The sequence below is a fragment of the Macaca mulatta genome, chromosome 7 (assembly GCF_049350105.2).
Source record: "Macaca mulatta isolate MMU2019108-1 chromosome 7, T2T-MMU8v2.0, whole genome shotgun sequence".
Taxonomy (NCBI): Eukaryota; Metazoa; Chordata; class Mammalia; order Primates; family Cercopithecidae; genus Macaca; species Macaca mulatta.
In genome coordinates, this window is record NC_133412.1 from 96,454,211 (window position 1) to 96,467,850 (window position 13,640).

The window sequence follows — 13,640 nt, forward strand, 5'->3', positions numbered from 1 at the left end:
CTAAAAAACTTCTTAGTCACATTTTTCTCATCCTTCAGCTCTCAGCTCAAACATCTTTGCTACACAGGAGTCTTCCCTAACCTCTAGAATTGCTACTCAAAGTGTGGTTCATGGACCAGCAGCATACGTGGGAGCTTGTTGGAAATGCAGAATCCAAGCCTCACTGAGAGACCCTTGAATCATAATCTATATTTTAACCAGATCTCCAGGTGTAGGTATTATACATTAAAGGTAGAGACACACATCTCTAAGAGATTTGTTACCTGATAGGTACTTTATTCTCTAATCCTAGGTAAGGGCTAGAAAGGAGTGTTCTATCATTGTCAGCCAGGAAATCGTTCCCCCTTCTCTCCACTGAACCACACCTTTAACTTGTCTCCTCTGTTCAGAAATTTTCCATATACAGGAAACTCTTTTCTTGAGACAGGGTCTCACTCTCTTACCCAGGCTGGAGTGCAGTGGCTTGATCACAGCTCACTGCAGTCTCCACCTCCCTGGCTCAAGCAATCCTCCTACCTCAGCCTTCTGAATAGGTGGGACTACATGCACATGCCACCGCACTTGGCTAATTTTTTGATATTTTGTTGAGATAGGGTCTCACTGTGTGGCCCCGGCTGGTTTTATACTCCTGAGCTCAAGCTATCCTCTGGCCTCAGCCTCCTGAAATGCTGGGATGACAGATGCGAGTCACTGCCCCCCGCCGAAACTTCTTTTCTAATGCATCAAGCAGCCTCCCACCACTTCCCCTCTCCCAACTCATTTCAGCATCTCTTCAGGTTTTACTATGGTGCTGCATAGCCAATATTCCTTGGGGATTTATCGTCTGACTCCTGGTGTCTGTCCTGGAATAATGATAATCACTTAATTTATACATTGTGGGGCTGTTCACATGCATTATCTTGTTAGGTCCTCACAATAACCCTGTAAGACCATTATGATCATGCTAATATTGAAGATGAAATCAGGACTTCAGAGGGACTGGCATGATTTACCCATGGATGAACAAGTACATGGCAGATCAGAGACTTGAACTGAAACCTCTGACTCTAATTCCAGGCTAATCTCTTGAAATTCTGTTTAGAAGATGATGGATGATGGACTTCAACACATGGGGTGAATTTTGTTGGCCCCAAAATCTGAAAGTGCATTTTTCTTTGAGAGTGAGATGAGAAAGGAACCTAAAGGGGAGGTGGCAAATGTGTGGGGGTGCCAACAGACTATGCCCCCAATCCAGTCATCATGCCATGGTAATATCTTGGGAAAGCAGAACTGAAGCAATTGATTTGTAGCTTGGATGTTTTCTCTTGTGGTAAATGGCTAGAATGATCTCCTATCTGAGCCATGGTCTCATCAATTTCACCAAAGTCCTGAGGACTGACCTTTCGACATCTGCCACCGTGGATCCTCCTGAAAATGGTTTGTCCAGAAGGATGATGCGCAGGTCATCCTGGGATGATCTACCTGGGAAGCTGAGAGAAAGGGCCTATACCCTCTTGGTGTCACCTAAGGAAGAGGGTGCCTAGACTGGCCAGCAGCAGTCTCCAGTTGGCCAGAGCTATCCTGTGGTGCAAAGCTGAGGCTGGGCCTTTAGTTGGGGTGGCCTCTCCAGGATGGCACATTTCAAGGCTCTTGTGTGGTCAGCTTCTCTCCACATTGACACCTCTCTAATGACATCATATGACAATGAAGTCTTGGAGGAAGGCCCTCAGGTCAGTCATTGGCATCTGCCTTTTGGGAATACTAGTCCTCAGACTCTCCTCTTCTGGGTAGCAGTTCGGATCTCACCTCCCAACCATCCTGTCTAAAGTCTCCTTCACTGGCCTCTCCCCTCATCTACTTAGTTTCTTCACACCATCCTGCCGACTTCCATCACCAGCAAATGTGAAATCTATGGCAGGTTTATGTTTTTATTTATGTATTTTAACTGACTTATTTGTGTATCCCACTAGAATGATACATTCACAATATACTTGCAGAACTGTGCCTGGCGCATCATGGGAGCAGAGAACTTGTCCAGTGAATAGTTGTTGAGGAAAGGAGCAAAATCTCCCCCAAATCCCTAAAGGCATCCTGTTCATAGTGTGTGTCCCATAGGTATGGCTGCTGAGCACCAGGGCTGCTCACCATGCTCCCAAGAAGCAGAGTCAGGGAGGCAGACTGCAGGGTTTATTGAGGTGCACAACCATGTCTGAGTCCCAGCTCTCTCCACCTTCTGTGGGGAGAAGCTCTCTGGTCTTCCTGAGACCTTCAAACTCTGGACAGTTTATGTCTTGCCCTCACTCTCAGCTAACAGTGCAGTGCTGATCTTCTAGAGCCAAGATACAGGAAAAGAGAGAGGCTCTATGTGGCCTCAGGTTTCTGCCACCTGACTTTTCATGGCCAGTCTTCCAGAGGTGGGTGGCAGTGCAGTGACCTCCACCCTAGGCTGAGGAGAGAAGAGTCCAGTTCCTCACTGCCCCAGAGCCTAGTACCTGCTCCTGACAAAGCAGGGAATAATATTAAATATAAATAATTTATACAAAATGGCTCATACAAAAAGCTGTGGGTTAGGGGGAGAAGACACCTCTGTGAGAGGTTGAGATGAGCAGAAAGGGCAGGAAAGGGGAAAGATACCCCCACTTCTCCTAGTCCCTTAACAAAGCCCTCCAGCCACCCAAGGCCTAGAGGGGGGCCTTGGCAGACAGGGGAGGGACAGGGCTGTGCCAAAGGACCTTCAGGGAGCCAGGCTAGTGAGCAGGGTGGTGAATCGCAGGGCCTGCCCTGCCAGTTCTGTTACACACTGCATCATCTCTTGGACGGCAGGGCTGGATGGGTAGCCCAGGGCAGCTCCCTTGACAGCCAGCACAGTGGCCCGCAATGCCTGGCCTAGTGCTGTACCTCCAGTCCTAACCTGTGCTCTCAGAGGGGCAGAGGCTGCCAGCCGGCCTAGGGTGTCCCCAACAAACACCAGGCGATGAGCAGCCACCACCACCCTCTTGCTGTGGGGCACGAAGAGTCGCGGGGGCTGATTAGCCTGGGTACTGGACATCAGGGCTGCCACGGCCACTTGCAGGGCCGAGTAGTGGCTCTGGCATTGCCCAGCGTAGAAGTGCAGGAGCTGTAGATCTCCGGTGGACAGAACCAGTGGCTCCCCTGGGGACAGGGCCTCCTGAGGGGCAAGAGGAGTGGTCAGAGAGAACATTCTCATCAGTGCCATTTCCTCCCTCACTTATTTTCTCCTTCCTCCCTTTCTTCCCAAGGGCGATCCTTTTAGCTCTTACCTCTGCCCATCGGAAAGTTTAGATTCTAGAGAGAGCAGCAGTGAAGTGCCCACACTTGATATCAGATAGATCTGGATTCAAACAACCTCAAACTTGATTTCAGACAAGGCTTTGAACTTGGTTTCCTTAACTCTAAAACAGGGAGTCTAGTACTGCACTGTCCAATATAAACATAATGTGAACCACATGTGAAATTTTAGATGAGTTAGTAGCCACATTAAAAGTGGTAAAAAAAAAAAAACACAAAACAAAACCCTGATATATTTTATCTGACTCCAAATATAAAAATGTTATAATTTCAACATGTAATCAATATGAAAATTATTGAGATTTTTCCCATACTGAGTCTGCAAAATCCAGGGTGCGTTTTATATTTGCAGCATATTTCAACTTGAACTAGCCATATCTTGAGTGCTCAATAGCCATATATAGCTAGCGGCTACTGTACTAGATTGTGCAGTTCTAGTATGTACCTCATGACGCTGCAGAAAAGATCAATTGAGATAATATAGAGAAAGGCTTATCACAGTGCATTGCACACTGTGAGCACCAGATGCGTATTAACTGCAACTATGATTAATACTAACACATGCAGCATGCCTAGCACAGGGTCTAGCACTTGGTAAATACCTGATAAATAGTAGCTATTGTGTTGCAACCATTCTACACAGGTTTGAGGAAACCACCTCACTTTCTGAGGCCTGGAGAGATTAACTGACGGCTTCAAAGCCCCTGGCTTCTCAGTAGTGGAGCTGGGATTAGAAGCCAGGTCTCTTAGGAGCCCAGGAATTCACAGTTGGAAGGAGGCTCAGAAGTCCCCAGGCCTAGCTCTGACCCCACAACTCAGAAACTTTCTGCTCTCCTGGCTGCTTGATTTTCTGACTCCTCTCCAACACATTCTTTCCCCTCTTTCTGAATTCCTAACATCCTCCTCCAGGTTCCAGTTCCTTCCTGTAGATTTCTAACATGCCCTCCACTCTGTCCCTGGTTCCTGTGAACTCTCACTCCATCCTAACCTATTTCCTTCCATGGATGATGGCTCAGTTCTTCTCCCAAGTCCCTGTTCCTCCCTCCCCAGCCCCCTTCTCTAGCACCATTCCCGCCAGGGTCACCTGCAGTGCCGGCATTCCCCTCTCCAGCAGTTCAGGATCCCTTGTGCAGGCCTGATCCGGGGGCCTAGATCCCTGAGGTTTGTCCATGCCCTGCAGGGGGGCATGAGGTCTCAGTGCTGGGGTGGGGGAGCAGGACGGGGTGGCTTCTGTGGCCCTTCTGCCCCTTTCCCAGCCTCCCTTCCTTCCCAAGGACACTCCTGTTATCAGAGGTTGTAGTCCCTTGACTCCAGAGAGCTCTGGTGGCCCCAGGCTGGGTCTAGGAGGAACAGTGTGGCACTAGTACAAGTGTTGTGGCCAAGTACTGGGGTCCCAGGCTGCAGGGTAGAGGGCCAGGGGAGAAGGAAGGGGGACAGAAGGGAGGCAGGGAGGCTCTGCTTCTGTGCCCTAGGTCTCCACACTCCTCCCCTGGTGCACCTGGGGTCCCTCCTGGTGGGGCTGCCCGGGGACGCTCACCTTCAGGTGGACATAGTCATACTCCTCGGCCATTGGAATGCCCTCGTACTCATTGTGGTGTCCTGCTGGGTCATCCTCCATCTCCCTGCCCTCTGGATCCCCCTCGACCTTGGGGCCCCCATAGCCAGGCAGGCGGGGTGGGGGTGGGGGCAGAGGCCGGTCCTGGATGCTGCCCTTCCGTCCTGGGGCAGGAGAGGGCACTGGGGAGGGGCTGGGGGCCTCAGGGACAGGCAGGGCAGGCAGAGGGCGGCGGGACAGGCTCTCAGCTGAGGGGAGCCGGGGCCTGTGTGGAGGTGGGGGGCTTCTGGCCAGAAGCTGGGCCAGGGTGTCCTGGTCATGGGAGGCCAGCGCTCCAGGGGGCTCTGGAGAAGGGGGAGCCTCTGGCCCCAGCAGAGGCACATCGTAGATCCCCTCATCAGTGCCCCCACCTTCCCCATCTGCCAGCAGTTCCTCGGGTGCTTCATACAGATTGAGTAAGGCTGACGCTCGTTTCAGGTTGGAGGGGGCAGCGTAGATGGGGGGCCCTGGTTCCCGGCCTCCTTCCCACTCCAGATCTGGTTCCAGCTCTGCAGGTGGCTTTGGGGTCAGAGGCACATCATAGGGAGCATCATCCTCTTCAGGGGGCTGCAGGGCAACCCGGGTCAGAGGGTGGGAAAAGGAGGCAGGGCAGTCATAGGGGCTACTGGAGAGCACCCGAAGGGCGGTAGGGGGCACATCGTAGACCTGTGGAGAGGAGTGGTCAGTCATCTGTCAGCTCAGCAATGAACCCTCCCTTGGGGCGATTTGTCTCCCACCCAACTTACACAGGGACCTCTAGCCCTCACCTCTAAGACATCTCTGGGAGCAGCCAGCTGGGTACCACTGGCTCTGGGGATCTTGTAGATGGGGTCAGGAGAGGGTGGGCAAGGTCCAGCTGGAGGTCCTGAGGTTGGACAGGGCCGAGCTGGGGGCGGCACCACATATACCTGAGGGATCAAATAGACGGGGGGTCAGGAGGAACGCAGTGGGCAGTGATCAAATAATGTCTGAGTGCGAGGAGCTTACAGACCTTCCAACTCCCCCTGTACCTAGAGGGCCAAAGCTCAGAAAGGTTGGTAGACAGGTTTTGGCCAGCGCAGAGCAGTGAAGAGCTGTGGCCTCAGGGCTCTTCCTGCCCACCTGCTGCAGGCCCTGGGTGGGGCTAGTCAGGGAGGAATGGGGCTCTTCTGGCTTGGGGTTGGGGAGGCTCCCACTCTCACCTCCTGGTCCTCATTGCTGTGATCTGGGGCTGGATATGGTGAGCCAAGCTGGGCTGGGGGTGCAGGAGAGAGGCCAGGCTTGGGTGCTGGGCCAGCAGGCAGGAGCTTCACCCTGTTGGCGGGCACAATGCCCTGCTGGCCGTGTAGGGAGCAGAGGCACCAGCCGTCCAGTCCACCAGCGCCCTCTCTCTGCAGGACCCGTAGGACGTCCCCTCGGCGGAAGGACAGCTCCTGGGGGGACTCAGCGGTGTTGTCATACAGTGCCCGGGCCAGCTGGGCCTGGTGGGGGAGGTGGGAGTGGGGAGAAGGGTCTTCAGACCCCTTTCAGGTCATGTCATCCCCTGCTCAAAACCCTTCGGAGCTCTGCATTTCCCTCAAGCTAAAAACCTGCACTCTGGATGCAGCTTTCTGCCTGGGCCCTAGCTTCTCTCCAGCTTCATCACCTGCATTCTCCCTCTTCCTTTCAGTTCCTTCAACTAGACCAGTTCTCCTCAGAGAGGCCGATTTTTTACTTTTCTCCCCACCCCATTCTCTGTTTGTCTCCACCTACTGTTTCTGTCCTCATACTTCATACTATTTGTCTATTTGCTTTTTTTATATCCATTTCTTCCCTTATATTGTAAACCCTATGGACATGGGAACTGCTATGTTTGTAGTCCTTGCAATAAGGCCTGACCTGGAATTGGTCAATACACATGTTGAATGAATTTCTTCCAAAACATATGAAGCCCTGCTACAGTCTCTCATAGAATCTCCTTTACCTTCTCTCTGTTCCCAAGTCATTATCCCTCACTAGCAAAAGGTTAGCTTAAGCAGCCGCAGAGACCCCTCATTCTGAGAGACTGGGAGAGGCCTAGTCCAGACAGTGTGCCTAGGCATAATAAGAAAGAAAACAGAAACAAAGCAATTGTTTGCTCTCAGTCTGAACAAATAAGGTTCGACCAGAAGAGGCTGAGGTTACCATGGAGAAAAGTGTGTATTCTTGTGTGTGTGTCACCACTGCCTGGAATCTACCAGCAGGCATCATCATTTAGCAATGGGCCCTTCCACTGAAGGACAGAGTGTGTCTTTGTGTGTGTGTGAAGGGGGTTGGCAGGCCAACCAAAAGGAAACATGTATCATCCTGTTTCCAGTCCTGTCTGGTGGGGGCTTATAAGCTTTTTCCATCAAGGGCCACAGGCTCAAGTAATAAGTCACAGGTACCAAGTGCAAACAATGTTTCCAGACACTGTGCAAATCTCTGCATTAATCAATTCATCTCATTTAATTCCCACAACAACCTTACGAGGGAGGAACTGTCCTTACCCCATTTTGGAAAGAAAACTGGAAGAGGGAGGTTAGTACTTTGTCTGATGCCATATCGCTGGCACAGCTGGTGGAGCATAATCTGAACCCTAAACTGCTTGATTCCAGAGCCTGTGCTCTCAATTACTTGTGCTACTGCTTCTCCACAATCACAAATGTAGAAATCTACTTAAAAGAAATAGTAGTAACAGTGGCTGAGAAAGTCCCTAACTCAAAAGCAAGTCAAGCACACAGGAAGGCCTTCTTATATCCAATTTCCCTTTGCTATAACCCTTCGCAGTGCTCTTGCTCCATGATGTCTTTTGGTAGAATCAAGCTTAAACTACTCAAAACGTACAATGACATTCAGCTTCAGTTTTGATTGCTAAATGATGATGCTTGCTGGTAGGGTCCCAGGCAGTGGTGACTTACATGTAGTGTTGGACAGCAGCTAGTTAGGCATTACTAGCCAGGTAGCCAAATGGACCGACTAATGCAGTAAAAAAATCTCAAGTTAAATATCTCAGGCAGGCTGCCACCAGACCCTGGGGAGAAGGGTGCCCTGCTAGAGCCAGCAGGAGTGCATATTCCTCTTGGTTGATGTTTCCCTCTGGTGGTGAGGTTGTCCAGCCCCTCATGGCTGGGTGATTTTAACAACAAATTGACTCCTCTTCTTGCCTGATTCCCAACCTGTCAAACCATTTTCTGATTATATTTTGGTTTCTAAAGGATATTGTCCCACACAAAGAAACACGCTAACCAGATGACACAAATTCCCAGTTAGTGCTGCACTTTTCTTTTTAGTTGTAAATTATAAATCAGTCTTTTGGATCTAGCCAGGGGATTAAAAGCACAGTTCTAGAGGCAGACCTGGGGTTGAGTCTTGGCTGTGTCTTTTTCTTTTAAACATTTTATTTAAAATATTTAATTATTTAGAGACCAGCTCTTGCTCTGTGGTCCAGGTTGGAGTAAAGTGGCACAATCATAACTCACTGTAACCTCGAATGCCTGGGTTCAGCATCCTAAACAGCTGGGATTACCGTTGCGACCCACTGTTTGGCGGTCTGTCCCTTTCTAGCCAGGTGCCTTTGGGCAGATTGTTTAATCTTTCTGAGTCTCAGTTTTCTGCTTTGTAGAATTCCGTATGCACGTATCCATTTTCAGATAATAACGGTACTACCTGCACAAGGTGGTTGTGAGAGTTGCATGAGATAATGCATAAAGAAACTATGACAAAGCGTAGCACAGGGCCAGGTGCAGTAAATGCTCAATAAGTAATAGCTGTTATTAGAATCCTGTGAGTTTGATTAGCATAAATGCCCCTGACCATAAAAAGAAAAATCTACCTTCTTGGGACTACAAAGCTGACTAGCTGGCTCCTGAACCAGCATCTCTATGCCAGAGTACTCCCAGAGGTACTCTATCTCCAGAGGGCCTCCGTCCCCACTCTGAGCTAGGGTTTCCTGGCCATTGTTACAGATTGAGGAACTAAAAGGAGTTTGGGGCCAGGTGCGGTGGCTCATGCCTGTAATCTCAGCACTTTGGGAGGCTGAGGCAGATGGACTGCTTGAGCCCAGGAGTTTGAGACCAGCCTGGGCAACATGGCAAAACCCCGCCTCTACAAAAAATACAAAAATTTAGCCGATGTGGTGGTGCGTGCTTGTAGTCCCAGCAACTCAGGAGGCTGAGGTAGGTGGATCACCTGAGCCCAGGAGGTGGAGGCTGCAGTGAGCCATGATTGTGCCACTGCACTCCAGCCTGGTGACAGCGTGAGACCTTGTCTCAGGAAAAAAAAAAAAAAAAAAAAAAAGGAGTTTGGTCTGAGAAAGAACCAAACTTGAACCTGTCCTCAAAGGGTATGGGAGGACATTGGGTGGCTCGGTGCTTCTCTTTCCAGTCTCACAATTATCTCTCCAAGAGTCCCCACTGAGAAGGGACCAGAAAGCAAGTGACGGCCTCGCTTCCCTGGGAAGCTTAGGCAGGACCTAGAAGAGGGTGGGAGGGGAACAGAGCTGCCTGGATTCAGACTGCATAGACTGTAGAACAGAAAACCGAGGTGGGGCTGTAGAGCGCTCCTCCTTGGTGTTAAGTTTGAGTTCTGTCCAATGGGGCCAAGCCTCTGGGCCCTGCCACTGCAGGACAGAGTTGTTGATGGGCTGATTGATGATGGGTGTGGCCACTCCTGCTCTATCCCCCAGCGGTCCAGCTGACTGGTGAGGGAATGGCCAGCCTAATGTGGGTGGCAGAGGGCCTCTGTGCTCTCTGGGAGGCCTCCTCCCACTGTCCCATCATGCCAGCTGTCTCCTCCCTTTGTCCTGATGCCTGGAAAGTGGCCTGAGGCTGGCTGACATCACCTCCCCTCCTCCCTCTGTCTTCTCTTTCTCCTTCCTGATGTCCCTCCTTTGGTCTATCTCCCTCTTTTCCCTATCCCTCGTCTCGAGATGGGCCTCCTTGGGTCCTTCAGCCTCTCGTTTTTCGTTCTCCGTGAGCCACTAGGTCCTTTCAGCCCCCTCCAAACCTTTTACTTGCCTCCCAATCACAAGCCCCTGCCAACCACCAGTAGCCATCTGTTCCCGCCCAAAAGAAGCAGATAGGACTCAGGCTACGCTTGCCCCCTCCCCTCCATTCAGGCGCAGCCTCTAGTAAGAAAAAGGAGAACAGGAGGGGGCGGGGAAGAGGGGAGAGCCCGGAGCCAGGAGGAGCAGGGGATGAGGAGTGAGAGGGAGAAGGGAAACAAAAGTGAGAGGAGGGGGACACAGCCTCCTGGAGAAGAAAGGGACCAAGGAGAGAGACAAAGAGAGGGCAGAAATAAAGTGACAGGAGCGCAGGGCAGGCCGTGGAGGTCTCTCCCCGGCAGCCTCCTCTCCCTGGTGGACTCACCGACGTGGCAATGGCCATGGCTTTGGCCTCCCGCGCAGCCTGCCTCAGGCCAGGCTCGGTTTCGCTGACTTCAGCGGTGGCTGCCCCGCACCATGATTCGGGGCCTCTAGCCCCCAGCTGTGGCGCCTGAGTCGTGGCCTCCGCCAAGGTCGGAGGAGGAGAAAGAAAACCCACAAAACTTCCCAAATGAGAGGCAGGCTAGCCAGGCAGGAGGAGGAGCGGGGCGGGCCGGGGCGTCGCTGCGGGACCGCATCCAAGGGCGCGCGCTGCGTGCTGTCCCCGCGGTCTCCCGGGCACCACCACCTCGTCCAGTCCCCGGGAGCTGCCCGCCCTAGACCGCGGGGGCGCCCCGGGCTCGCAGGAGCCGAAAGTTCCCTTCGGGGGCCGGGGCAGGTGAGCAGGCGGGCGCTGGGCTGCGCTCGACGCCTCTCCAGGCCGCTCACGAGAGCCTCGAGGGCTGGGAGAAGCCGCTGGGGCGGTTGGGCTGGACGAGCGAGTTTTGGGGCCAACCCTCTCCACCCGCCGGCTGTGCTGCAGAGCGGTGCTCCCAGGGCTTGGGTCTGCGGCGACCCCGCTGGGAGGGAGGGAGAGCGAGAACTTAGACGTTTGTCCCAAGTTGCCCGGAGCCAAAGACCCCCGAGAGCGTGGCTGTGGGGCTGGGTCGCTGGAGTGGCCGCTTCTGCCCAAACACTCGCACCCCCGGCGGCGCGGCGGTTTTCACGCGCGCACTCACTCAGCGCGCCCGGGGGTCTGAGGTCGCCGCCACAGCGCCTCACCCCGAGCAGCAGCAACCAGCACACAGGCACCACTGGAACAGGCGGGACAGCCTTTCCGACGCGCTGCCCGCGCCCAGGCGGCAGAGGGGCCCAGCCCCCTTCCAGTCCTCGGCTCCAGGGCGCAAGGCCACAAGCTCCTGCTCCCACCCTCGGCCCCTGGCACCCGGCGCCGGCCCCGCCGCCCCCTCTCACAGGCAGCCTTGGCAGGACCCCGCGGCGCGCCCCACAGCTTGGGGGCAGCTCCCAGGTGTCTCTGGGAAGGGAAAGAAAGGCCACAAAGCAAAAGAAGGAGCAAAGAGAAGGCAAAGGAGGAGCAGGGTCCCGGGTCCTGCGGACTCGCCTGGGCTGGGGGTGGGGACACTGAGAGGGCTGCGAAGGCTCCGGGGGTCGCGCGTGGCCCCCAGGCTCACCCCTGGGCCGCGGCTGCCCTTCCCTCCCCTTCCTGGGCTCCTGGCCCCTCTCAGTGCTGTTCCTTTCTCCTCCCCTCAGGCCCTCTCCTCTCCGGCGCGGGGCTCAGTCCTGGGGATTAAGAGAAAGGAGGGAGGGGAAAGGGGAGGGGAAGGGAAGGGGCGGAGGAGAAAGGGGGACGATCCTTCCAAAGGCGGGTGTTGAGTTTCAGCTCAGGACCCTCGGGTCCAACTGCCTGTGGTACCCCTCCCCCACCCGTTCCCGCCCTGGTCCTGCCCCAGTCCCCGGCGCCTTCCTCCTCTGGACTCCGCTGCAGGCCTCGCTCGCGGCAGTCCGGTCGGCTTTCTCCGGGAGCTTTCCTCTCCCCGCCACGCCCCCGTCTCCCCCGCTGGCCCCGCGCCTCCCGGCTTCCCTTTCATTAGCCCCACATCTGTCTTTCCCCATGGAGGGAGCGCGCGCCTCCAGCCCAGCGGGGCCCTTAGCAGAGCCTCTCCAATCCTCGGCGCCTCCCCTGCAGGGCAGCGGGGTTCGCTGGGTCGTTCTTGCGGGGCACAGGGCGGGAGTCTGGCGCTGGACATGGATTCTGGCCCTGGTGACAGAACATGAAGCAGGGCGTCTGGCCCCAGAGCTGCAGGCGGGCAGGTTGTGCGGCCTCTTACACTCCTCTGCCAGTCTGGGCCTGTCGGCCTCTTCAGCCTGGCTCACTCTTGCTGCTATGAGGAGAGGACTGGGGACCGCTGGCACAAAAGTTGCTAGAACTCTTTCAGAGAAGCTGGGATCTAGCCCCGCCAGGAGTTTCCACTGAAAGGACGGTGCTCCTAACCCCCCACAGCTCCTCTGCCCTGGGATAACTCCTTAGTGTGTGCTGCTTCCCTGGACCTTTCCTTTGGGACACACACATCAGGGCCTGTCAAGCTTGAGTGACACCTACCTTCTTGCATTTTTGAGGTTCCTGGTATTTAAAAAGCAAGATGATAAACAGGATTGAAAGCTGTGGTATATTTTGGATGTTTACATTGAACAAATTAACCCTTCAAACACATATGTAACCTTATTGTGTGTATGTGCATAACCTTATTTGGAGATAAGATCAGAAATGTAATATAAGGCCTTTGGTGAACTTGAGGACCTGAACAGATAACCCCGCCTCAATATTCCACAGACCCACACATCTAGGCATTTCCTAGGACAGTGTGGTCAGGACACGTGCCCCAGCTCCTTCTCCACTCTTATTGCCTGGGCACCTGTGAAGAAACCTCTGCGTGAAGGGTGTGGTGGAGCCTATGGGGTGGAATAGGGAGAGATTCTGGGATAAACATGGGGATGGGGATGAACTGTGTTGGCTGTAGGCTGGCTGGCTGTGATGGAAGACTCCTGAATAGTTTCCAACTCCACTAGGATAGCAGAGGAACTTTTAAATTTCCAGGGAGATCTCCTGCTTCCCAGCTCCAGTTAGGTTGGAGGTGGCCACTAGGGAAGATTTTCCAACCTCTTCCAGACCCCGGCCCTGGGGCACCTGGCTGTCAGGCACATAGATATCCAGCTGCTGGGGAGTGACTTGGTGTGATCTCTGCCCAGGGGATTGCCAAGGCAAATTGGGGTCCAAGGTGGAGGTGGTCAGGAAACCCTGTCTTCAAAGATGAATGTCTTGACTGGCATGAGGGGAAATAGATGGAGGCCAGAAAAGGCTAAGCAGGAAGGAAGCTGCTAGGACCAGGCAAGGTGGTGGCTTGGGAGATGGGCAGGCAGCTTCCCTGCCCGGGGAAGGGTAGAAGAGGGACAGCAGAGGGCAGACCAGTGGGAATAAGACTGCTTCTGGAATACCCAGGTGTGGAATGTAGCCAGTCAGAGTCACACAGCTAGTTAATCCTACTTAACTAGCTGTGTGACCTTGGTCCAGTTATAGGGCATCCGAGTCTCAGTTCCTCCTCTGTGGCAGTGACTTTGGTGAGGAGTATGCTTATGTAGATTGCCAGGCACAGTGCTTTTCTTACGTGGCTTTTCCTCTTTACCTTGGCTTTCCCTCTGACTTGCGCTTTCCTGAAAGCTGAACGTGTTCGTTGTTGAGGGCAGGTGAGGTGGGAGAAAACCCAGACTTGGCAGGTAGCTGAGACCCTGCGTGGGTGGCAGCCTCAAGCAGCAGGTCTTCAAGGTTTGCCCTTGCCATATTCAGGGAGAAGAAAGGAAGGAACCCCTCCATCTGGCTTCCTGGGTCCTAGTCTTTTCTCC

General features: G+C 53.7%; 1 protein-coding gene across 7 annotated transcripts; it reads right to left on the reverse strand.

The window, feature by feature from the left end:
* Window positions 1-2,151: 2,151 nt before the first annotated feature.
* On the reverse strand, window positions 2,152-10,388 carry EFS (embryonal Fyn-associated substrate). Of its 7 annotated transcripts, none has more exons than XM_015143406.3 (7): window positions 10,228-10,388; window positions 6,064-6,342; window positions 5,650-5,790; window positions 5,254-5,548; window positions 4,826-5,007; window positions 4,373-4,462; window positions 2,152-3,148 (listed from the first exon to the last, which is right to left on the reverse strand). In XM_015143406.3, the coding sequence occupies exons 1-7, from the start codon at window positions 10,243-10,245 to the stop codon at window positions 2,714-2,716; spliced, it is 1,440 nt and encodes a 479-aa protein (XP_014998892.2). In that variant the 5' UTR covers window positions 10,246-10,388; the 3' UTR covers window positions 2,152-2,713. The 7 variants fall into 7 exon arrangements, with proteins under 7 accessions (XP_014998892.2, XP_014998891.2, XP_028707263.1 ...); XM_015143405.3 differs by having other exon boundaries at window positions 2,152-2,425; window positions 2,891-3,148; window positions 4,826-5,548; XM_028851430.2 differs by having other exon boundaries at window positions 2,152-2,477; window positions 2,891-3,148; window positions 4,826-5,548.
* Window positions 10,389-13,640: the final 3,252 nt, after the last annotated feature.

Coding starts and splice junctions, on each gene's coding strand:
- EFS (XM_001107716.5), bottom strand. Junction 5,791..6,063: donor ACAGCAATGAGGACCAGGAG/GTGAGAGTGGGA, acceptor TTGATCCCTCAG/GTATATGTGGTGCCGCCCCC. Junction 4,463..4,825: donor ATGACTATGTCCACCTGAAG/GTGAGCGTCCCC, acceptor GCCCCCCTGCAG/GGCATGGACAAACCTCAGGG.